This window comes from Falco rusticolus, chromosome 9 (genome assembly GCF_015220075.1).
Source record: "Falco rusticolus isolate bFalRus1 chromosome 9, bFalRus1.pri, whole genome shotgun sequence".
Classification (NCBI taxonomy): Eukaryota; Metazoa; Chordata; class Aves; order Falconiformes; family Falconidae; genus Falco; species Falco rusticolus.
In genome coordinates, this window is record NC_051195.1 from 7,205,275 (window position 1) to 7,230,532 (window position 25,258).

General features: G+C 39.8%; 1 protein-coding gene across 3 annotated transcripts; it reads left to right on the top strand.

Annotated features, from left to right (window-relative positions):
- Positions 1-6,625: 6,625 nt before the first annotated feature.
- SAMD8 (sterile alpha motif domain containing 8) lies at positions 6,626-25,132 on the top strand. 3 transcript variants are annotated; one of them, XM_037400000.1, is made up of 6 exons: positions 6,626-6,801; positions 14,153-14,761; positions 16,533-16,628; positions 17,344-17,461; positions 18,265-18,415; positions 19,391-25,132. In XM_037400000.1, exons 2-6 carry the CDS (start codon positions 14,181-14,183, stop codon positions 19,693-19,695), a joined length of 1,251 nt encoding a protein of 416 aa, XP_037255897.1. In that variant the 5' UTR covers positions 6,626-6,801; positions 14,153-14,180; the 3' UTR covers positions 19,696-25,132. The 3 variants fall into 3 exon arrangements, with proteins under 3 accessions (XP_037255897.1, XP_037255894.1, XP_037255898.1); XM_037399997.1 differs by having other exon boundaries at positions 6,626-6,791; XM_037400001.1 differs by lacking the exon at positions 6,626-6,801 and adding an exon at positions 6,828-6,851.
- The last annotated feature ends 126 nt before the right edge of the window (positions 25,133-25,258 follow it).

Sequence of the window (25,258 nt, forward strand, 5' to 3'; positions counted from 1 at the left end):
AGCTGACCTGCAGAGTCGTAGTTCTTCTACCAAAGCAGTCCGGAAGAGGTGACCCAAGAGGAGGAGCTTGCTGCTCTGTAGAAAAAAAGGTGATGAATGGAAAGAACCCTTGGTGAGGTCTGAGCTGCCTTTATTCCACAGGCATTTATTTACTATGATGGAGAGGAGGTTTGCTTAATATTATCTTACCAAGATACATATCATGTGAACCAGGGTATTGAAGTCTGGACTAATTAACTATGCTTAGGAGTACTTACGGTGAGAGATCACCCTAATACAAGAAAATAGTTTGCCGCATCAGGGGGCAAAAGTTATATGCAAGAAGAAAAAAAGGTGACTTCATTTAGAGTCTCTCATGAAGCAGGAATCTCTGAATCCACGGAATTTTAGCAAAGAAACTGTTTAAGAGCCTCCTGTCTACAAAGAGACTGTTAAATTCCCACTGCCACATAGGTTCTGGCCTAAAGGGTGCAGTAAGAGGCACTATGAGCAGCAGTGCTGATCTAGAGGGGGCAGGGGGGCAGGCAGCCAGCTGGCCGCATCCAGGCGGAGGAGAGGACTGCAAAAATGGTTGTACTTCAAGCACTATGTGTATGTCCTTAATATGTCACCTTGGTTTTCTGTTTTATTGTTCTTTTTTCCTTTGGTAAACTAGCAGGTTTTAAGCCGATTGATTTATTTGTGCTCATGAATGAGGGCAATTAACTGACTGAGCAGGTGCAGATGTGTAGTTTAGTTTACTTTTCTCAAGCTTCTGGGTGGAGGCCCAAGGTGAGGCTTTACTAGCAGGGTTTTTTAAAATATAAGCACAGCCCATTTGTTGCCAATCAAGTTCTGTCAGAAAGGTGACACTCCTGTTTAAGTCTAGCCCTTTTCAGCTGTAAAACTTTTGTTGGCCTCCACTCCAAGTGCACTGGCTAAGAATTCAGAGTTCAGCTGCAGCAGGAAAGCTGATGAGCAGAAAAACAGGAACTCCAGAAGAATGATCTCCAAACCCTGTGTGCCTCCAACATTTGTATGGCACACAGCCATCTGCTGCAAAACTCCAGCCTTCCACACTGTTTAGCATCATCCAAACATGTAAAAGTCTGCAAACACGACTTTGTTTAAGCTGTTACTGACTTTTTTTGTTAAGAGCTGTCTTTGAAACAGACATGAGGCAAAGATCCGGCTTTCAGGCCAGCTCTGTTACACACCAACCCACAGGATGTAACCCCACTAGAGAGAGCAAGACCATCTTTTCCCACTCCGTGTTCCCCCTGGGCTGCTGTTTGGCGTACAGCACTGTAGTCAGATGTCTCAAGAGTATACGTCTCCTTCTGTGTGTTTATGCAGGATTTAGCCATCAGGTCTGCGGATAGTCAGGCTCCCTGCTGCCAAGATGTGCCTTGACAGGTAGCGCCCAGGAAGCTGGAGATCCTTCTCAGCAGAAGTGCAAACTCCCCTAAGCGAAGCTGAAGGCTTTGTTCCAGCATCTCCTTGCTCCTGCAGCGCCTTATTTTGTCCTTAAGTTAACATTCAGGAAAAGTCCATGATTCTCTGACTTTGTGAATAATTGTATTTTAGTTTGTATAAAAGTAGCCTGAATGCAAATGCTAAAAAACTGTGAAAAGCATGAACTTAGCTTTGTCCTCAAATTTGGCAGGAGATTCCTTCCAGGTGTAATCTTCTGTCCGGATGGATTTAGCTTTCTACAGCTTTGCTTCTTGCCTGGCCCTTTTAAAGCTACTAAGGATGGATGTAAAAAGCAACTAACTGATACATGGTCACAGTGAATAGAGGCAAAATTGGTTTTCTGTGAAGTAGGGACTTACTGAGATTTGAAGAATTTGGACATTCTCACTGTTAGAATGGTGGGCAGCTCTAAGCCAAACATTTGCATGCAATTATATATGATGTTAAAATAGCTGCTGTTTCAGGTGAAATTAGAGCAGGATTAATTTTGGAACACCCAACAGAAGGAGTCCTTCTAATTGGACTATGCTTTTGTGATTACTTAGTAGGTAGTACTTGGTGCAATAATCTAAATCAAACATTCCCTGGCTAAGAAAGTGGCAACAGTGTAAACTGCCATGGAATGCTCTAGTATCATGCAGCATGGCAGTACCAGGAAAACGTGCAAGTCGAAACCAGGACATTCATGAAGGCTCTTCTACTGAAAATACTGCTGTCGATAATAACTGATGCCACGCCTGCGACATCTTTCCCTCTCTCTAGTGAAAACCGGGCCAAAATCAAACTCCTTTCACATATCCTGAGAGAAGAAAGCTTTTATACTGAAAGTGTTAACTGCATGGAAGTTCAGCTAGCTATGATTCCATACGTACAGTCATCTCCAACTGCAAAACTTCTACTCATTTCACGCATCAGCCTGTTTCCAGGATTTGATTTTCAGGATGGTTCGCTATTGAGGAAGATTGAACTAATTGAGTTCTGGTACATTTAGGTCAATACTAAGTGACACTGTTTTCTGGTGTCCTACAACATTAATGTATTTTTAATGTATGGAACAATTTTGTCTGATTAGCACATAGTTTAATCTTTTTTTTTTTCTTTTTTTTTTTTTCTACTTTCTTCACCCCCACCCCCCAATAAGTTCATTTTCTGTCTTGGAAAACATTAGGTTTCACTAATTTGATTAGTTCTTAGGCATTTAGTCTCTTTTTCTTCTGTTAAGGGAGTAAGAAATTCGAAGAGAAAATAGATGGCTGAAAGTTCACACATGACTGACCTATGTAGCCTTCAACTGAGGCACAGAGATTACAAAGAAATTATAAGGCAGGACCTGATCTGTACAAAAATGAGATTACAAAAAAACCCCGCCCCAAAACCTGGAAAAAGAAAAAACGTAATTATTTAGATCAATTAGCTCTTCTGTTGAAAGATCTCCTCTTGCCGTGTTGTATTCTTTGCTGGAAGAGAGTTTTCATAAGCAATTCATTTTCTGTTCAGCTGGGGCCTTTCTTTCCTGTGCAGGGTCTTGAGATTTATTTGAGGTTGATTGTTTCAAATTATTAAATGCTAACAGTATTACTTAATGACAGAGTGTTTAAAGAATAAAAACCCTATTACATTAACACAGCTCATTTTTTTTTGCTATATAATATATTGTAACTGGAGCTAGTCAGGAAATTTCAATACAGATTTCAATATAAATTTTCTTTCTTTTTCTTTTGATTAAGTGTCATCCTGAACATTGAATCAATGTAACTATGTGAATTGAATAAATTGTTTTCAATCTAAAGATGCACCCAGTGTAATTACACATTTTAAAGACCTTTTTTCTTAGCAATCTGTGGTAGTTTTAAAAATATCTGTAGCATATAATTTGTCATAAATTCTCAGACTGACATGTCAGCATTGGCACTGCCTGTCAAACTTACATCAATGCCTTCATGTCACATGGCATGAAGTGACATAACTCAAAGTGACGGAATGAGGTTTATTGGAAATTTTTGTTAAATAAAGCACAAACTATTTAGATAATTCACCCTTTTAAAGAACATAATATGTTAGCAAGGAGAAACAGTTTTCAGCTTTGAAGTGCAGTGGCTAAGTAGCTATTACATGTCTACTTTCATTTAAAAGTCACAAGTTTTAAATTACGCTCTTTATCACCTTTCTGTGCAAGCTAATTTGGTCATTTTCAAAATATTTGTTAGGTGATGAAACTAGACAGAACAGAAAAATGCTATTAGAAGTGATAACTTCAGACAGAAACTAACCATTGAGGCTTTCCCCAGTGCAGAGGTTGCCAAATCACTGCTGCAAACCAGCCCAGCAGCCTCCATAGCCAGGCACAGGGCTCTCTCCAATGATGTGTGGCCAGGCGGTGTATGTCTTGTCTTCTCCACATTCACTGTGGATGAAACTCTTGGCCAGGGGTTCACTGCACGGAAATCTTTTGCTGATATAACATACTTAGGGCCTGTAAACTTCAGATGGTCCTGGATTCACATGCACATATAAATATTGTTCATTTTCCAGCCTGGGCTTCTGGAGGCTGGATTTGATAAGTCATTTGTAGGTGGATTGCTGGTCTTGCTATAAATGGTGTAGGGAAACAGGGTAAGGAAAATTCTGCTTTCATTTTTGCTTCTTTCCTGCAGTCTGGTGGGCTGGTGGACTCCAGTGCATATTTATGTTAAAAAAGCCCACACCAAAGCCATAGCACTGACCAAAGCAGCACTTTCCTGGCACCTCCATGAAAAAGCTAAGAATGAGATCCCAAAAGGTGCCTTAGCTCCAGGACTGTGCTTCAAACACTGACAGGGTGACAAATTCTGTGATGAGATACTTCTGTAGCCTGCTACAATTATTTCTGCAGCATTTTTTAATTTCAGTTTCTGCTTTACATTTGTAGCTTAAACCAGTTTTTCAGATATAAGCAAATGTGGTAAAGTATTGTAAGTTGTATCAACCTGGCGTCCCAAAGTGTGCAAAAAGTTGTGATTGACTAGCAGTTGGTGAAGAAAAATTGATGGCAGGAAAAGCAAAGAATGCATGTAATAGAGAAGCACAATCTCTTGTTTAACTGAAGTGCCTTACTTGCTACAACTCTGTGTTTTCCTTGTCAGATAACTGCTAGTTATTTTGAATGTGACTATGTGGACATGGAGTAAGCAAAATTGCCTCGACTTTCAATCTGCTTTATTAACAGGAAGACAAGGTCCATTTGCGGTTTTGGAGTTTTGTTGGGTTTTTTTTTGGGGGGGAGGCAGGTTTCAGATTAATGCGTATGTTATGGTTTGTCACTGATGAATTCAGACTTGTCCATTTTTCATATAGTAAAAGAAGGGGAACATTGTGAGGACTGAAATTGTACTTAATTCCTACGTTATTTGCAGAAGCTGCTAAACTGGCAAACAGTGGTATATTCCATCCAATTTCAGCAACTCATTTGGAAAACTACACATTCTTTGGTGTAAAAAAATAAAAGCAGGATGGAACAGGCTGCTTAGAGATAAGCATCTTTGAAGAGGTATCAGGGCATGTGGCAATGAGCAGAAGTTCTTAGAGCTTGTTTCGGTTCTGAACATCCAGTACTTGATCTATTTAAAATGTGTATAGCCTGTTACAATTGAGATTGTACAGTCATGGATTGCACATTTGTATTAGCTTGTTTGATGACTTGGCAAGTTGATGTAGCTTTGAAGCATTTTGAAATGCAAAATTTCCTTGTTTCACTGTAGTGGCATGTAAGCATTGCAAAAGATCTTTTTTTTTTTTTTTTTTTCTCTGTGAAGAAAGAATACAAGGCCAAGCTCTCTGAAAAGGCTGGTGTAGTTGATTTAATGGAGCTATGTTGGCACCTGCTTTTTACTTCAACAGAAGCTACAATTTAAGACTTGTCTTGGACCTGATAGTAATTACATCACCAACAAAGCAAATTCTGCATGTTCTTCAGACTGCTGCAAAGGGCTGGCTGCTCTCACATTCAGTTGAATTTGCAGAATAAGTTTACTTCTGAAGCAATTTGTTTCTAAAATGTCTGTCTCCAATCCCCTCCATCTGTATTATTGATAGGTTATGGAGTCCCTGGCTCCTGAAGTTAAGGTGCCTTGCTGAGGCTTTCATAAGTCATCTGTGCTGTTCACATCTGTGCTTTGGATCACCTTGGAGAGACCTGAGTGAGCGCTGTCGGCCAGCTGCCAGTTTTGATGTATTTTTTCCTGCAGACATCAGAAAAGAGTAACGTTGCAAAAACCGGTGCATCTCAAGGGAAGGAAAATGTTTTGTAATGATTGCTTGATACGAAAATTGGCAGAATGACTCCTGTAAGATTCCTCTGTGATTTTGTCCTGACATATGCCTTTAAATGAAGGATGGGTGTATTTTTGTTACTGCACTAGTGGTTTTTTAAATCGTCAGGATCATTCTCTGACTATTCATCTTGCATAAAAAAGTCAGCGAAAAAAACCTACTTAGGTTGTTAGAAACCTCCATCTTTCTCAGGTTCAGGCTGTACCAAGGTACTTCCTGACAATGGACAGAAAGATCATACTGGGAAAACACACCACTGCATCTTCCAGTACAGCTTTATACTCTTAGCCTTGTTGAAGCACGTTCTGTTCTTCAGTTAGAAAAAAAAAAAAGCCCTTCCTTCTCCCCTCAGCTGATCTCTGTGATTATGGATGATTTGTTCTTTTCTTAGGACAAAAGAATCTCGACATTCTTTTTTAATAGAAAATATGCTGCCCTATGTATACAGATTTTGAGGTTTTCACACAGCTTGAAGCACTTGTGACTGTACTTCCATATACTTAAGATTTAAGACGTCCATTCCCCGGGCCCAGGCAGCCCAGTGACCCCGCCGCCAGCTGCACGGCCTGCACTCCGCGCGGCAGGAACGCAGAGGAACACAGGGCTGCAGGCGTTCCCGAAGGCAACGCCTCAAGCGCTCCGAGCCCGCAGCGGCGGGGTCCGGCCGCCCACGGCCTGGCTGTGCGCTGGCCGATAGGGCCCGGCGGGCAGCGGCAGAGCCCTGAGGGCCACAATAGGGCCCGGCGGCGGCGGCAGGGCCCCGGGGGCCCACGACAGGGCCCGGTGGGCGGCGGCAGGCCGCGCTGAGGTACCACCTCGCCCGGAAGCGGCCCCCGCGCTGTCTCCGCCCCTTCCGCCGCCCGCGAGGAGCTGGCGCCGGCGGCCGCCACTTCCGGCGGGGTGATGGGGTGCTGGCGGTGGCCGCCGCCGCCGGAGAGAGGGAGGGCGCGCAGGAGCCGCCGCCGCTGCCGCCGCCCCGGGGCCGGGCGCTGCGGCACCGCTACTTAGCGCTGCTGGCGCGGCGGCAGGTGAGGGGAGGTGAGGAGGCTCTTCCCGCCGGGAAGGGGCCGGGCGCTCGTCCCGCTGAGGTGGGGCTGAGGGCGGTGTGTGTGTTCCGCGGGTCTCGGCAGGGACAGAGCTGCCTCGGGCCGGGGGTGTGAGGGGAGGGAAGTGGGCTCGCCCGCCGCAGGAGCGGGAAGAGCCTCCGGCGTGGGTTGTCTGCGCTGAAGCCCGCTCCGCCGTGGTTCGTGCGCGTACGGTGCGCGGGCTGGGCTCCGCTGAGGTGCGGCGGCTCCCCGTGCTGGCGGCCCGGCGCTCCCCTGCCGGCTGCTGAGGAAACCACTCTGCTCAGAAACTAAAATCCTGCTCGTTTCTCCCTGAAGTTATTCCCTCTGCTGTAGAAAGGAGGAGGGGGTTAGGCTCTGTGCCCAGCCGGGTCGGTTTCCCTCTGAACCGTGCACGTTTTCTCCGTGACAGGCTGAGGGGGCAGGGGAGGCGCTGGGCGGGATGGGGGCTCCCAGCCCAGGCAGGTGGGGGCTGGCTTCTTGCAGGGTTTATTTTTTGTTATTGTAGCAGGTGTAGGAGGAGAGGGAAATCACTTGTTTTCTCAGTCCTGTGTCAGCCTGCCCAGGAAACAAATCCTTTCTGGAAATGATGCTTTGTGTCAGTCTTACAGTTGGATAACAAACCAGTCGTGCCAAGGCAAACAGAGGCTGCTATCTTGCAATTTTCAACTCCAGTGGTGTAAAATCAGTGGATTTTCTAAGGGCAAAGTACTTAGTTTTGAGTCAAAAAGTTTTTGAGCCTGTAGGATTTGATAAGGCATCATGGGAGAGTGCTGCTGCTGGTTTGCACACCTGCTGTTCAGGTTTGAGGGTTAAATGGAGGAGTCTGCCTGGACCCGACAGATTTTGTGTGAGTTCAAGGCCTGGGTGTATTTAGAAAGTTGAAACTTTGCAGGAGCTGTTGTCCACTCAGGCTGTCAAACCTATGCTGACAGTGCATTAGGTGGCCTCTGGCGCTACTCACTTAACGATTGCTGATTGCTATGTTTAAAAAACAATACTTAAAAAGCATAGGTTTATCAGCTCTGTAAGTTGACGGAAGAGGTAAATGAGAGGCAGTTTTGACATCCACGTGTTTAGTGGGTTTGTAACTGGAGTTGAAGTGGTCTCATGGTTTTGTATTTGATGCCTCAGTTTGCAAAATTTGTTTTATAAAAACCCGACACATGTTGCATGTTGTAAGATGATTTGATGGAACATTCCAATTGTGCTAAGTGTGCTCCGTCTCCACGGAGCCCTCGTGCTGTTGGCCCAGTGTAGCACAGCGTCAGTGCCACCCCTGCAGAGCTGCTGCTCATGCAGTGTTTTGGAGCGGCAAGAGCTCAGCAAGATGTTTCCTGGTAATTAAATGCCCCTCCCGTTTGATGGGTGGGGGCCCTTTCTGGGTATCGGAGGTAGTCTTGTTCTTCCTTTTGCTTTCTGTGATACAGAAAAAAGGTGGAATTAACGCAGGGCTGGGGCGAACTGATTTTTATACCCAGTGGAAGGAAGTTTTTCGGGAGGTTTTGCAAGATTTTGTTGCGAAAGTGCTACTTGGATGTGAAGGAAACATCCTGTAGATTTGTAAAGAGCAAGAATTTTATCTTGTTTGCTATTCTATGTGACCTTCTTTTTGCTGGCTGGTTGGGGTCTTTTTTGGTAATATACAATTAAAAACACAAGCTGTCCTAGGAGTTGAGATCTTTCAGGCTCTATACTATCACTCTTCATACAGAGCTCAGTTTTGCAGCCTGCTAAGCAGGTTGAGATCCATAAACCATATTACATTATAGATGCTGATTTGATAATCACATAACTTTTTTAAGGGTTTTTTTTTCTTACTTATTTTAATACATCTGGAATAAGGAAGACTCCTAGATTTTTCATTAGACCAGAAAGATGAGGTTGTAAATGATTGTGGAGAGTAAGAACAGAGTTTCATTTAAGATAGTGTGCTGGTTTTAATCTGGATGGGGAGTTTCCTCATATCTTCCCCTGTTTCCATCCGAAGATGAGGCTGTGGGAAGAGAAGAAAGAAATAAAAGGGGGAAAAGCATATCTGAATTTTCTGCTCTTTATCCTTATACAACTCATCAGCAAAACAGTGTTCCGTTATGAGATGGATATGCTGTTTCTTGAAGCTGGAGAAAAAAACACTTGACACATGACACTTAGTATGTGAAATGTTCAAGATCTTATACAAATATTAATGCAGTACTGTGAATTGCATCCTAAGATGAGTGGTGGAGTACTTGATCAGTTGTTTAAAAATCACTTGTGTGTACCTCGAAGTATGGTGATAGGATAAAAAATGTTTTGTTAGCTGGTTAGTAGATTAGGAGTTGAGCTGTTCTTAGTGTTCACTTGAGTACAGTACAACCCCTTTGGTTTAATGAGGTGTAAAAGTCAGGGAGCAGTATGTGTTCTGTTCAGCTTGCCGCTGTATGTAACTGCTTTTAGTGGTTCTTAAGACAAGTATGTTTAGCTTTCGGGACTTTCTGTAGCAGCTGCTGTCAGTTTTGCATGGAGGCGTTCCAACAGAAAGACTTCTGAGTGTACAGAGCCAATCTTTGATTTTACAGTACTGGTTCTATATTTTCCACAATGCAGCACTTCAATAAATACTTCTTGAAAAGCACGTCTTCATTGATGGTTTAAAACCCAAGACATACAGTAAACTAAACAAGTGTTACTTTATGAGATTTCTTATCTTACCTTCAGAAATAGCACTAAGACCTTTGGGTACAGCTAAGGTACTGCTGATAATCTCACTAACTATAAATGTTTATGAAACAACTCTGACAGCAAAGGCACTAAGTAAAACTGAATGCAAGTTTTACAGGGATATTTCTGCATTTGAAATTGTTGTATGCTTGCCTTAGGAAAATACCCAGTTTTTCAGTCTCGTGGTGGGTGTTGTGCTGCGTTTGATCAGTTTTATATATACTATAGTAGCTATTGTATTAAAAAAACCCTTGAAAAATCATGTATTGTTTTTGCAAGCGGTCTCTTTCTCCAGTTGTTTACAAGATACTGTACTGTATATGGTGGCATTTAGAGGGTAAGGCTTAAGTCACTGTATACTACATGGCAATGAAACCTTTGGTGCTGTTTGCTTTAAATAAGCACTGGAGAATTCAGAGTTTTCAGGAAGCGCAAGCGACAAGCTTTTGATGCAAGTCAGCAGAGCATCCGAGGCTTTTGACACATAACAAGGCAGTGCTGTATGTTCCTTTCCCAGCACAGCATTACTAAGTTGGTATGTGACAGTAGCCTTATTATTGCAGGCTGGCTCAGCACATGTTTTTGAGTATAGCTTTTTTGTGCTGGGGAGCCGAGGCCTCAAACCTGGGTCTCACCCACATTGTGAACCAGCAGCCTGCGTATAGAACAGCTTTTCCCCTGGGTGCGAGATGTCGTGCTCCTAGGCCAGCAGAGCCAGCGAAGGAGAGGCTGAGTTGGAATTGCCTATATTCAGACTTCAGCCTGAAACCTTCCACAAAGAAATGTAGGTTAAATCACTTGAGATCTGATAGTTCTTCAGCGTTCTTCCTAAAATTCCTCTCAAGGAATTGAGAATTGAACCTAGCCGGGGCTGAAATCAAGAGCCCATATCATCACAGGCTCTCCCAGGCACATGAGGGCAGGTGGTGAAGCAGTAATAGTGCTGGTAGAGTTCTGCATGCCTGTCCGGAGTAAACAAATCTAGTCAACGTGCTGTGAACTGCTGCGGACATAACTAGGTTCTTATTTCACCATTCAGCCATGATTCTGGCATAATATATATATATATAAAATCACATTTTGTTTTTGTAACAAGACTGCAGTTAGTGTGATATTAATGCTATTCTAGAGTACTGATAAGCATGTTCAGCTTCCTGTGTTTTTACCTAAACATACTGACTCAAAGTCTGTATGCTGGGAAAGTTAGGGATTTAATGGTTGACTGGCAGTAATTCAGTAGAGGAAGAAATGGTGGAATATTGGGTAGTCATTCTGAGAAAGGTTACTTTTCCATGTTTAAATATACATCTAGGAAAAATATTGTGATAACAGCTAGGGTATACTTGGCATCTCATTTCTTAAAATGCCCTAACCAAATTGTAGAAATGTTCATGGTTCATAAAGTAAAGTTTTTCTTTGAAAAAAATAAACATGTAACACGTGTGCAAGAAGTGCGCGTTCAGTTGTGGTTTTGCTGTTAACTGAGAGGCTGGGGAAGGAAAAAGAGAAATGGGACACATGATATGTACTGCTGATGAGCTGACTAAGTATGAAGTCACAGTACCAGGAAAGTAATCAACTAGCTAGCTACAAATATTGCTGATGTCAAGCGAAAAGTATATTTTGCCCTCTAATGCTTAAGTCTGCTTGCTCTGTGTTACTCATGCATATTATTCATCATTAAATAATGTTATCCGTTATTTGGTTTCAGTGATAAAACCAGTAATGTAGAAGGCGAAGTAGTTACTGGTGCTGTTTTCTTTCAGGAGAACCAGTACAGTTATCTAGGTAATCTCTTTATTATCTGTTGGTCTCTTGCTACGTTAGTGTAACAAATGTTTTGTGGCCTGGCCTTCCTAAGCTTCAAAAGTTGATAGGAGCAGTTGGGCGCAGAGATCTGTATTGTATGCCAAGTGCGGAGACTCTTAGGGAGGGCCCTTTTTACCCTTTAAACCACAAGAGTGGCGCTTAAATGAGTAGTCTGAAGGAGGAGGCAGTTTCTGAGTTTAAAGAAATTGCCTTGTCATCAAAACTGATCCTTAACTGTTGCTGTTGAGATGAAATTAGCTACCAGCTGTGCGCAGTGGTTTAAATTTGTTTTGCATAAGTGGTTGTTTCTTTGTTGATTTCTTCGTCTTTTCCAGTTGGTTACATGTCTTGTCTTTGACAGCTCTAAAAACAGGAGCGGGTCCTATCAGGTTCATCTTAAAGTTAATGTAGACTTTCTCCCAGGTCCAGCCTATTCAGTAGTGACCTTTGATGAGTATGCTCACTCCGTGTTGTAATGTTACTTTTATTGCGTGTTTGGTAAGGGTTGATTTGTATTCCTGTAACGCCCGATGAAGAAATGCCAGGCTGGTGTTAGGCTACTTGACTAGTGACGAATGAACAGAATTCTCGTTAGGGAGCGTTGCCTGACTTTGTCCTCACAAGTTGCTTTGCTTAGAAGACAAAATAGTAAGTGGATCATATTTTTGGTGAGTCTGAATTTACTGCTTTTAGAAAACTTGTGATGGTTACAGTGTTATAAAAAAACACTGATTAAGGATTTTTTCAGTATTTCATCTGTGTTTCTGAACGAGGAAAGCTGGAAGTCCAGATAAGCAATTCGAGTTTGTTTGCTTGTTTTGCTGGAGTAAGGTAAAAATAGGTAGTACAAAGAAGCTCAATTAATTGATCACTAATTACAAATTATATGTCATAATTCCTTTTGTTAATAGCTGTGTGAGCCAAGTAGTTGTTACAGGTGTTCTGAACAAGACTTTCGAAAATGGTAAGGTAACACAGAAGTGAGAAAATACCCTTTTGTGTGTAGAAGGAAGAGTATACAGTAAATGCAGAGATTCTAGTGGGGCTTTATGGATGTTTTGTCAACTGTTTAAGTCAAGGTATGAACACATGTATACATATTGGCTGTGTATGGAGTTTTGAGAAATTAAAACTAGGTGTTAAGTACATGTTGTTAATACACAATCAACTCAAGAATATATTCAGAAGTGTCACTCCCTTGATTCTTTTAGAAGGGCAACTTTGCGCTTGTTTCTAATCTAAGCTTTTGTACTGCTGGGAGGTCTCACTGGACAAATTGAATCTTCTCTGATACAGAATAAAATAGCGTGTGGTCCTGGTAGATGTAAGCTAATTAGATGGAAGAAAAAGTTGCATCCAATAATAAGAGCTACTTCTAATAATAGGTACAGTACCTCTTTAAAAAGAGAAGGGAGAAGGGAAGAGCTTCTTGGTTTTGCAAGATCTCTGCCCCTAAAAAAGATGTAAAACTGTGTTGAATATTCATGATGGGTTTGAGTACCTGTTTACTATATAGAGAAGCTAAATAATAGATTAAATAGGCTGTTTCCTTGCTTTCATTCTGAAAACCTTGAATGATATATGTGGCACTGGTGTATTGTACTATCTTGTATTTTCTGAGATTTGATTGGCATGATTGAAGCATTCTAGTTAATTAAGCTGTTCTTTCAAGTACAAAAGAGCTGTGAAATTGTAGCTGTTTCTTAGATGGTAGCTGTACGTAAGCCACCAAATATAAATTATGCACAAATCCATTCTGTACTGCTGTGGGTCTTAAATATTGGATAAGCTTTTTATTACTTTTACATCACCGGTAGCCTTTGAAAGTTTTTTCATGTATCCCATGTAACATTCAGTGGTGCATTTTTTTTCCTGGTGGTTGTTCTAACTTGTTCTGGTGACTTGTCATCAACATGTGACTAAAATGGCGCTGAGATGTCTTGCCTACCTTCAAGGAATATTCCAGACTTAAGAAAACAATTATTGAGAAATCTGTATGAAGAGAATACCTCTTTTTTTGAGTTTGGTGTGTGATGTTAGCTATTACCACATTGCTTTTGAAGATGCTTTGGAATTAAAGCTTATGCTCTAATTTCTAGTTATGTTATTTCGAAAGCTGAATATTTGTAAAGGCTTCACAATATAGTAAGCAAGCATCTGTCATAATTAGTAAGATTGAACAAAGAAATATGATGACTGCACTGTCAACATACAACTAAGGTGCCTCAGGTCAATAGAATCGTAGATCCCTAGTTTTAAGTTTACTTGGAAGAGGTGGAGGGGGAAGTGTCATGCCACCAAAGCTTCAGTATATGTTTTAAAACAGCAGAATGTATTGGACCTGTAATATACTATTTTAGCTTTAATTCAGTCTTATGTGGTTGCTGGCTATATATTCTTGCTTAAGTTATGAACTACCAACAGTAGAAAAGACTAATGATTAATCTGGTATTTAAACAGAGTAATCTTTGCTTTTCATCACCTAGTGTAATTAACAAACTTGGATTTATTTATTTTTTTTAACAAAAGAATAAAAGTAAACTGGGTACATCTAGGAAGTACTCTGCTGCTTGGCAGCTTTAAATTTCTATTTAAGAACAAGTGAGAAAAACCTTAATTTAACTTTGCTTGAATAAAAATGTTTTTAAAGCATTTTTATATTATTTACCTAATGAATTACAGGTCTGATTTTTAGCTGGCTCTTACATAAAAAGCCTTTGGCTAATGAAGGATCTAAAATCACACAAAAATACAGTGGCATTTCAGTAATCTTTGTTAAACATCAAGTCTTCTCTTTCTCTGTTATGTAACAGGTGATTTTTTATTGGCGGATAGAGAAGGATGATGGCAGGCAATAACCAGCTCTGCATTCGACGTTGGACTACCAAGAACGTGGCCAAGTGGCTGAAGGAAGAAGGATTCTGTGAATATGTGGATGTTTTGTGCTATAGACACAGGCTAGATGGAATTACACTGCTGACACTTACAGAGTATGATTTACGATCCCCTCCTTTGGAAATCAAAGTCCTGGGGGATATCAAAAGGCTAATGTTGTCCATACGCAAACTGCAGAAGCAACATATTGATGTCCTGGAAGAGCTTGGTTACAACAGCGATAGTCATGTTGGCACAACATGCCCAAGTGTTGGTTCACTACAGGGCACAGATTGGTTTTGTAACGGCGAAGTACCTCGGGACTATGACGGAGCAATTACTGACTTGAATGGTGATCAGTATCAATATGCAAATGGAAAAAACAAACACACTACACGAAGACTGGACCCAGAGTATTGGAAGACGGTTTTAAGTTGTGTGTATGTCTTCATAGTGTTTGGCTTTACATCATTTGTCATGGTTATAGTGCATGAGCGAGTACCTGACATGCAAACATATCCACCTCTACCAGACATATTTCTAGATAGGTAAGAAATTTTCTTTTAAAACAAAGTAGTAACCTCATGGTGAAAGTGTAGGCTGTCTTTTCTTCATTCTCAAAGTTTCATACGCTCTGGAAGATGCCTCTGCAAAATAGTAGTAATTAGATTGTCGTAAACCCATCTGCTAAGATTGAAATGCACATCAGTTAATGCAGAGATTTTGTATTCTCGGGGAAAATAAATTGAGCTGCTGTTCTACCCAGTTTTTATTTAATTCTGTGTCTTCATCTAATCACAACATGGGAATTTCCATCCTCTTAATCTAGTAAAAAGGGTAATGGTCAGCTGGCATAGGTAAGCAGCCATATGCTTTTTCTGAAATCCAGATGTTTCCTATGAAGCTTAACATATCTTGATGCAGAAAAACTTTTGATGAAGGAGTATTTTGGTCTGCCAGTGAGCAAGGAAATTGAAAGGGAATAGCATTGATGCTGTATTTTTCTTGTCTCCCGAGCTGCTGTCAACTTGTTGGGTGGTTTAGGGAAACTCTGAGGCAGAATGAATAGACCAGTATCTTTTTTAACTGTCGGGTATCTGTGTACTAAAACACTGTTACTGCTCAGGCACCCTGCTCAGTTTGTAAAGAAAATATTCCACTTCAGGCAGAAGAGAAAGACAGTAGCACATGTGAAATTCTAGTCATTGACTGCAGATTAATAGAGAATAAATGCTCCCTTTGAGGAAGTGCAGGTGCATCGCAGAGAACTTATTGTCTAGAAAGTTTTAAAAGACAAGATAAACCATTTAAGAGTTCAGTCTTTGTGATCTCCTTATCCCTGTCAGTAATTTCCATTTTCGTGAAGTCAGTAGGACTTTAATCTTTGGAGTAAGTTGCAGACTCCCCCATAAGTTTAGATAAAACTCAGCAAGAATGGACCACATCCAGCAGAGTGGAAGAGGGGAGAGAGGACAGGAGCTATGGCATTACTGGATTTTGTTCCTCGGGCACTACCACGGTTTTCAGTGGGCAGGAGGATGGGGGAGGTTGGAAAGCAGCAGTTCACAAAACAATGCGAGGGGATTACTACAAAGCTAGAATTTGAGCAGTGCTTTGTTACCCCTTTGTATCAGGGGGAACATGTAACTATGAGGAGCAGCCTCTCTTGAAACCTGTTGATATGTATTTTGGTTAATTGCAGAGTGGAAATTGTTATTGGTGCCATACGTGTGCAAGAAATTCTTAAATCTTTTGATAAGCAAGGCTGAAAGATTTATATGTAGTGATTATCACTGAAATCTAACTGTGAAAACAATTTCTATTTTTTCTAACACTTCTGTGCAGTTGTGCTTCATTACAAGTATTTGGGATTTTAGACTGCATCGTTAATTGTGTTGACAAGGCATTCTTATAAGCATAAGCAGCATAATTGACATGATGCAAGTTTGTGTCACAATGAAAAAAGTTCTTGGGCATCAGTGGTAGAGGAACACATCCTGTCAGTATATGATGCGTTAATTAAGAGAGCATACTAGAGATTTTCTTTGACTTAATGAATTCTGGGTAAATGCCTGCTGAAAATACATTATTAGAAAGGAGATAATGTAAATAAAAAATAATTCAAATTCTATTTCATTCAGTCTAACAAAATAATTCTTAGTTGTAGTCTAAACTGTCGTTAGACTAATGCAAGTTTTGTAGTAAGGACTTTGTATGCCTTTGTACTCAATACTGAGATTAGAAAGAAAAAATAAACCTTTGTATTTGTAAGTTAACGTTCTTGCTTCATCCTTTTTTTGTTTTTTGTTTTTTTTTTAGCGTCCCTAGGATACCATGGGCTTTTGCTATGACTGAAGTATGTGGTGTCATTCTTTGCTATATTTGGCTGTTGGTTCTTCTGCTTCACAAACACAGGTACGGTGTATAAAATCCAAATTAACTGCTACTTAGATTCAGAGAAAGGACTGTGGCAAGAATTCATGGTGATTGTTTAAGACTTTCTGTTCAGTGAGAATCATGTAAGCTTCTAATATGTCCCTGTAAAAACGGATTAGGGAGGGTTTAATCAAGAATGGTGACTTGTGAATCTTACAAAGGAGTAATCTGACTTTACTTTTCTACCAGATTTGTATGTAATTTCCTTCAGAACACGTGTTTGAGAGTTGTCAGTAAATACCTTCATACGATAACAGTTTTGTATATAAGAAAATTGTATGAGAGTGAAATTCTGCAGGATGACTGAGGCAGCCTAGCAGCTTGCTGTCACTAAAGGGTAGGAAATCCTTTTGTGTGTGTTTTAAGTTAAATTTTTACCAGTTTTGTTGATTTTTATCAGTTTGCCAACAGAAGGTATGAGTGCCAAAGCTGGTAGGAGTGTAGCTGCAGAGAAGTGGAGCTTACCTATACAGTAAGCCTGCTACAGTGTTTCACCCTGCCATGTGGAATCATACCTTTACAGTATTACTGAAAAAAAAATTTATTTTTTTTTTTTACTGTGAAACTTGCAACAATGATGAAGGGATTTAATGGGATTAAGTTGGGGTGCAAGGGGATGTTTATTGTAGCTTTCCTGATTTAAAGATACATTGTATCAGGATTCTTGCAATCAGTTCCTCTGTACTTTTCCCAGATCTATACTTCTGCGAAGGCTGTGCAGCCTCATGGGGACAGTATTTTTACTACGCTGCATTACAATGTTTGTTACCTCACTCTCTGTGCCAGGCCAGCACTTGCAATGTACTGGAAAGGTAAAAACTTAAAATGCTTTAAATTATTTTCTTGTTTCCCTTTTGAAAATATTGTATCTCAGATATGATTAAGATTGTTGTGACCATAATGTTAGATGTGTGTTTGTTCAAACGGCATCATCATTTCTCTGCTGTTCCCCTCCACACACCTTCATTAACTGCCATTATGCAGGCAAGCATCCTTAGGGGTCTTAGAAGCACTTGCCACATTGGAAAGGAGACAGTTCCTTGTGGAAGGGTGTTCAGAGCATTTCACAATGTAAACTGGAAAGAATACATCATAGAAGTGTGCACTTAAGATAATGACTTCATGAAGAAAGTCTGAAAGTGGAGTAATTGCGTCTTTGTCTTGTTGGATGTATGGTTTCAAAAAAAAAAACCCAACCCCAAAACCTATTATTATTTCACCCTTTCACCCTGAGAGATATTCCAGAACACGGGATTTTATGGTTCCTAACTTTTAGTTAGAAGACAGTTTAAGCTGAATATATTGGGAGCTTAACAAAAACACATTGGGAGGTTGAATATATTCAAGAAGACCCTGTGTGTAAATCACTTGCAATAAAATACTCTATCTAAATTCCAGTATTCACCAGAGGTATGATGTATACAATTAGTAATTGTAGTTACTAATGTGATTCACTGCCACGATGAAATCCAAATATGTGCTAACCTGCATGTTAATAAAAGACCCGACATGATAAACGGTATTAAACATCCATAGCTGTACAGCTAACTGTAAGGACATATTGTTCAGGCAGTGGGGTTGGAACTTAGTAAAGGTTAATGTTACTGTCTTTTAGTTGTATGGCAATGTTTGGGCAAAACTCCAGCGGGCATTTGCAATATGGAGTGGCTTTGGAATGACTCTGACTGGAGTACATACGTGTGGAGATTATATGTTCAGTGGCCACACTGTCGTCCTGACCATGCTCAACTTCTTTGTCACAGAATGTAAGTACAGTATGTCAATACTTCGGTGTCCCTCAGTGTTAAGAATACGTACTGCTTGCTGTCGACCAAGGGTGTGAGAGTGTAAATGCTTAGATGTCCTTAAGTATTAAGAATATCTGCGGCGTGACCTCCTCAAAAAGTTCAGAGCGTTACATCTAAGCAAACAGATAGAAATTTGGATTTCTGTGCTGTTGCTCAGGTTTGTGACTGTTTACTTGCAGCCAGGAGAGGAACAGCACTGCTCAGAATAATGAAAGGACGGATAGGGCACATTGACAGAACACGTGAGCCAAGAAAATTAGGAAGGCTCTCTGATTTGCTACTGAGAGAATACTAGGGAAAATACTTACTTTGTAGGCTTCTGTAGGTATCTGCCACTGACACCCCCCCCCCCGTCAGGGGAAACACCTGACTAGGTGGCTGTATGTTCAGTGTAAGCCCTAAAGCCAAAATACAAAACCTCATAATGAGTAAGAGTATATGAAACAGTAGTGCTTCTCTGTAAATACAAAGTGTGATTTGATACATTATACAGTAAGTAAATAATAACTAAGGTAATTAGTTTGAGTTAATCTATGATTGAATGACTGCAGTAACAAAGTAATGTATGTTTTATGACATAGTTCCCCTTACTACATGGAAAAGGCATGATTTTCATTAAAAGAAATCAGTTGAACAAACAGTTCTGCTTTGTGTGGTCCTAAACCATTTCAGGATGCTCTGTTAATCCAGAAATGTGTAATAGCTGTATTTGTAAAGGAAGTCATTGATAGACATTTATAACTTCTGTGGTTGCTTTTATTGGGTTTATTGGACCTGTAGATGTAAACAGTATTTCCAGATGAAGACAGTGACTTCATCACATTTTTGGATAAAAAAAAATCTGTGCAAAAACTTGGAGCGTTTGGGCCTGGATTTCACAATGACCCAGACTGTTGAGACATTCAAGGTTAGTCGCTTTCTGTTTTCTCCTAGATACGCCAAGGAGCTGGAACTTCTTGCACACCTTGTCCTGGGTCCTGAATCTCTTTGGAATCTTCTTCATTTTGGCTGCACATGAACATTATTCTATAGACGTCTTCATTGCCTTTTACATCACTACAAGACTCTTCTTGTATTACCATACGTTGGCTAATACTAGAGCATATCAACAGAGTAGGAGAGCAAGGATCTGGTTTCCAATGTTTTCTTTTTTTGAGTGCAATGTTAATGGAACTGTTCCCAACGAGTATTGCTGGCCCTTTTCGAAACCTACCATACTGAAAAGATTGATTGGCTGAAGAGTGTGTGTGACAGTTCAGATTTTTGTGAAGTGTCATGACTTAAGATCCTACAAGGCTAGCTGTGGGGGGATGTAAAGTAACGTTTTTCACTCCGTGATCTCTTCCTCCTTGTCTTGTTTCTTAGATTCCTAACCGTGAAATAGGGTTCCTGTACTTCACAGGGATGTGTTTTGTTTTCTTGTTGCTGAAATAGAAAACGATGCAGGGAACGGTAGAGGCTATCAGTGAACCGTGAATATAAACCAGAATACTGTTACCCTTAGAAAGGTTGTATGTGAGTGTTATGTAACTGTAACCTCAAACACATGCTTGTACTGAATAGAACAGACCCTTTACAGGTCCACATAATCTTCGTTACCTGACGTGCCAGCCTTTACATACACTAAAACATTAGAACCTGATGAAGACTTTCTTCTAAAACAGTCATAAATGTAATTTTCAAAACAAACTCTGTGTATACTTAAAAGACTGAGGAGTACTGTGTCATAATGAAGAAAGCAGTATAGTTCCTTGCTAAAAGGGTCTCTTAACTGTTAAATAACAAGTCTTAAAGTATAATTGACAGTATAAATGGTCTGCATACAGGTTGCCAAAAATGAAAGTCTGCCTTGTGGCTATGCAGTGATGTCTTTTTTTAATGACAGCTTATTTAGTCTAGTCTATCAGTTGTCTGTATGATTGTTCTAGCACTTGGAAGTTTTCCCTTTTGTGTTTAACTAAATGAGTTAAAGTAAATGCTACATGCACTGAAAGTAATGTTAATTTAGCTTTAGTGAGTTTAAAGCCACAAAATGACTTCTGTGTGGTTTTAATTGCTTTATACCCAAACCTGTGCATGTGTTTTAGGAGCAGCTCTTTAACATTGGAAAAATGGAACAGTTATCTTCATATATCTTACTGTCCCATAAATGGATGGGGAAAATGCATGTAGTAACTCTATCAGGAAAAGTAATAGTGAGTATTGGAAATAGTGCTCTTATTGATGTATGTTTTAGCACTCTGGTGTCAACAATATGGTGACTATCTCTGGATATATATATATACACAGTATATTTGTTTATATATATGTAAACACATGCAGTATAAGTTCTTCTAGCAAGTGTGAAAAGAGACTAGTTCTTAAATTAAGTTGCTCGTTTACTATACTGAAAGATAAAAGTACCATAAGCAGTTGAGTTTTGGTTGTTTAAAAAACAAAACAGGCACAAGAAAACACCCACAAAAACCCCAAACCAACACTCCGAGTCCATAATGTGTAAACAAGGGTCACACAGCTGGTAGGTAATTTCTTGTGCTGTGGTTTGTGAGGGGGCAATATTAACGTTGGCTGTAGAGACTTTTAAGTTAGATTTATGCTAAATGAAGACTGATAGGTAAAAGGTGCAAATCAGAAAAATGTTTTAGAGCATTTTATTTGGTTATTGCAGTTTCAGAATAGGTATGTGCAGAAGGTAATGTAAGTCAGCCTTGGAAAGTTAGATTAAGCATTGCCAGTTTGATACAAGCTGACTTTTAATGGCCACAATTACTTATGTTTGCATGAAAAGGAATCCCTTGGGAATTTTGCAAGACATGTCTTGGAGGCTTGTAACTTACTGTGGGCTACTCCTTGCTGTATTGTGTTTCTTTTATAAACCTGGATTGTACTAACTTGACTATCTTCCCCTCTCTGTAGTACGTTACTCTTGTAACTTAATTTAGCTCCTATTCCACAGAGGAACTGTGTGTCTTAGAGTATCTCTGCCAGCTGTATTGAGCACACATACATTGTACTATTCCGCAGACTTTGATATTTGTAACATTCCAATTTTTTAGCAAAATTGCAGGTTTAATGCTGTATTGTTCTATCTGCCGTAGCCTGGTGGCTCTTGCCATCCAGATTGGGGGAGTATGCTGACACTTAGAAAAAAAGGAAAAAATATTCTGAAAGATTTGAAAGATTTTTCATTTCTCGTTCTTACCTTTCTGATTTCAGAAAAGCAATTTGAACATTCCTCTTGAGACTTTATAATCAAAGAGTTCTATTTGTTAATTTATATTTGCCTTTGCAATGCACACACAGTTGTGAATGTTGGTGGGTTTTTTTTTTAAACTCTAGGAAGCATCTGTTCTCTGTATGTGCAGGATTGTTTTCTGAGTTATAACATATGGAGAGGTATGCAGTTAAACTTGCAAAGCTGCTGATTCTGAAAAGAACCATGTCAGTGCTAACTGCTGTAGCTGTGTCTAAACTGAAAAATTACTTTGCAACTTGGACATGCAGGAGAATTTTCAAGTGCAGCCCAGTGTAATAATGTTTACATAAAGTAAAGCTATTATTTCAATACTTTCTTTTTTTAACTGGAGATCATATACTTTGAAACATAAGGCTTCTCTTTTTTTCTAATTTAATTTTTCAAATTCTGTTAAGTAAATCCATGTTTTAAATCAGCATTGGCTGTCGGTGGTTTTTAAAGGAAGCTTGTTCTTTTGTGCTGTTTTTCTTGATGCTAAGTATCTGAGTCCAAGATAAGTAATAAACAGAGGTTGGTTTTGTGAGCATAAAGTGGGTTTAAAACATTGTCAGGACAATTCTCCGCTTCTGTTTTTGGAATTTTGTGTTGTCTGTCTATAGACATGCAAGGGTAAGGCTTGAAATTGCTAGAAGACAGAAAAAATCTGATCTCCCATGCCAAAGAGCACAGGTTGGTCTGTAAAGTTAGTAATGTAAGCTTTATTGTTAATAGATGGAAACAAGTTGCAAATAACTGACAGGCTTAAAATTCTATATCTTCTTTTCAGAGAGTCGGTGTTCTAAAAACATTTTGCAGCTTCTCTGCTGCTGACAAGCACTTTCAAGTAAAGGCAGCAAAGCATCATTGGGCCTTGGATTTAATGCTGAGTATTTTTAGGTTGTCCTTCTCCCTTCTGTTTGTGCGCTGGTCTTTTTGCTGTCCTTTAACTTGCTGCACCTGTTGTGTGCAAAGCAATCTTCAGTGGTCTGTGGGAAGCGCGCACATAATCTGAATTCAGAGGAATCAATGAATTACTGTGTTACGTCAGCGAGTGCAAGTGTCTTAACAACACTAGTAATCTAGTCCAGTAACTAATCAAGTAGAGAAGTCTTAACTGAATAACTCTGGATATATGGAAGCAGGGGAGGGTGGCGTATTTTTTTGGTAGCTTAGCAAATTGGTAATATTTGAGACTTAACAATAGTCTTGAGCTCTTCCTTATTATCAGTTTGGGGATATATGTGCCCATGCCTGCAAGTGATAGACACATAGACACTGCCCCCCTCTTTTTTTTTTTTGTTTTGTTTGTTTTCTTGTTATTGTATCTTATGACACAGCTGCTTATAATAGCTTTCCTAAACGTTTTGCCTTTAGTTTTCACTTTCTGGAAGATCCCTTAAACTAGTGAGTTTATGCTGTCACACCTGCATACAGAATTTGGACTTCCGTAGGTGTATATTTTAGCAAGGTTCCTCCAGCTGTTCTTGAATAACAATACAGAAAGCTTCCATATATGCTAATTATCTTAATGTCCTCTGGTAAGCAAGGTAACACAAGTGTTGGTACAGAAATGTAGATAGGCCTGAAGTATTTACATGTCCAACACTAGCAAAAATTGGATGGATCCTGTTGGTATACTGCTTGTGATGAAGCAAATAGATATGCTTAACTTTAAGCAAATCACTGAATATTCTGGATTTCAGTGAGGGTTACCATTTTAGTTCAAGCATTCTGGTGGATAAGGCCAAGCGCGTGCTGTGCGTGGTGTCGTGCTACAGTAATGGGGAACAGGTAATGTCGCTTTTGGTTTTCCCTCTTTTCCCGCCCCCCCATCTACTATAGAAGGAAACATTCCAGTAGAATTTCAAAGAAATTATTACTTAACTGTGATCTCAGAGAATAAATCAGTAAAAGAAAAAACCCCACCCAAACAAAAACCCCCACAAAAAACCAAAAAGCCCCAACAAAGCATCAAAATAAAACCTTGATAGCCGTTTTGAGAAGCAAGAGTCAGTTAAATGACTTGGGGGGGAGGGGGAAGATGTTTTTTGATGCACGCATGTTAAATAAGGTTATTTAGAAGTATTGAAACCCTGCAATGAGGATAAAAGCATGGGTTCCTATAATCGTTTCTGTACAGCTGTCTCATGTAGTGCCAAAAAGAGCACCGAAGGGGAGGACAGAAGGGTTGAACTTGGGACATCAGTCTTTTGCAAGGCCTTTGCAATTCCTTGGATTTTTTTAAGCAGTGCTCGCATACTTAGTGCTACTTGTTCATTATTATTTAGCTAGTTTTTTGATGTGCAAAAGTCCATTTGGTTTTCAAGCACCAAAACTGTTGTGGAGCTGAGTCTTAATCATTAAATACACATTTGAAGAAATAGCAGATATCTTAGGGAAAAAAAAAAAGTAGATTTTGTGGATGAGGAGCACAAGAAGAGCAAGCTGTAATGACGGTGGTTTTTCATCCTGTCCACGTAGTTCCTACTGAAGAGTTGACAAATTGCAGTAATGTACAGACAATACTGATTTTCCTGGGTTTTTTTGAATAGTCTAGGATACTTTTGTAGAAACTTGACCTGTAACTATGAAACCCATCATAGTCTTGTCGAGATGGAAGTATATTTGGCAGCAGTGAGCCAGCTTACCGTCTGAACTGTTTTGTGCATGTGGACTTTATCAATCAAGTGTTAATTGATAAACCATTGATGATTTATACAGATTACTATTTCTGATGTATCTTTTGACATTGTCGCTATTCTAGTTGAAACAGTATTTCTGGGGGGGGAAAAAAAAAAGTCCTTTGGAGTGAACCTACTGATGTCTTGTTCATTATATGAAGGAAAACACCCAAAAAACCCTCATAAGCCCTCAGCTCAAACACTATAGTATTGTGAACACTGAACTTTCCATGTAGCAGTGTCCTGCATACTTACCATTTGCATCTTAAGAAATTTGCAGTGAGTATTATGTACATAATTCCGTGACATGCACATTTTAAAGCCAGTTTGTAATAGGTGTGTAAAACTTAAGGTGACAAATGTGGAACACAATAACCTGACCTAGATGCCCCGTGACTGCGTAGTTAGAAAGACTAACTCTAACTTTAGTTTGCTCTTTCAATTAAGTTTTGTCAAATCTGAGAAATTTCTCAGATGTGAGAAACCACAAACTGCATTATACACGGTACTTAACATAATAGGGATGCAGGAACGTGGCTTTTGACACTGAACAGTTCCTTCAATTTCGTTCCAACAGAGAAAATAGTATTACCTAATGGCTAGAAGGTATGCCAGTGAAGTTTAAAGTGAGTACTGTAAATAAGTAAATATTGTTTTGATTCTAAACTCGGATTGAATTAATATATTGTTTTATATCTTTGTTGTATTAAAACGTATTTAAAAGGACTAAAATAAAATAAATATTTGAAAGATGGCAAATGTTTGATTTATTTTATATGTAAAATGATGGCTTATTATCTCTGTTAGTGTTGTGACCATAAAAGTGTGCCTGAGTAATCTAGGGTTTAGAGTTGTTTCTCCCCAAAGCTCTGTTTTACTGGTGTG

Coding starts and splice junctions, on each gene's coding strand:
- SAMD8 (XM_037400000.1), top strand. CDS start 14,181: ATGATGGCAGGCAATAACCAGCTCTGCATTCGACGTTGGACTACCAAG. Junction 16,629..17,343: donor CTTCTGCTTCACAAACACAG/GTACGGTGTATA, acceptor TACTTTTCCCAG/ATCTATACTTCTGCGAAGGC. Junction 17,462..18,264: donor ACTTGCAATGTACTGGAAAG/GTAAAAACTTAA, acceptor ACTGTCTTTTAG/TTGTATGGCAATGTTTGGGC.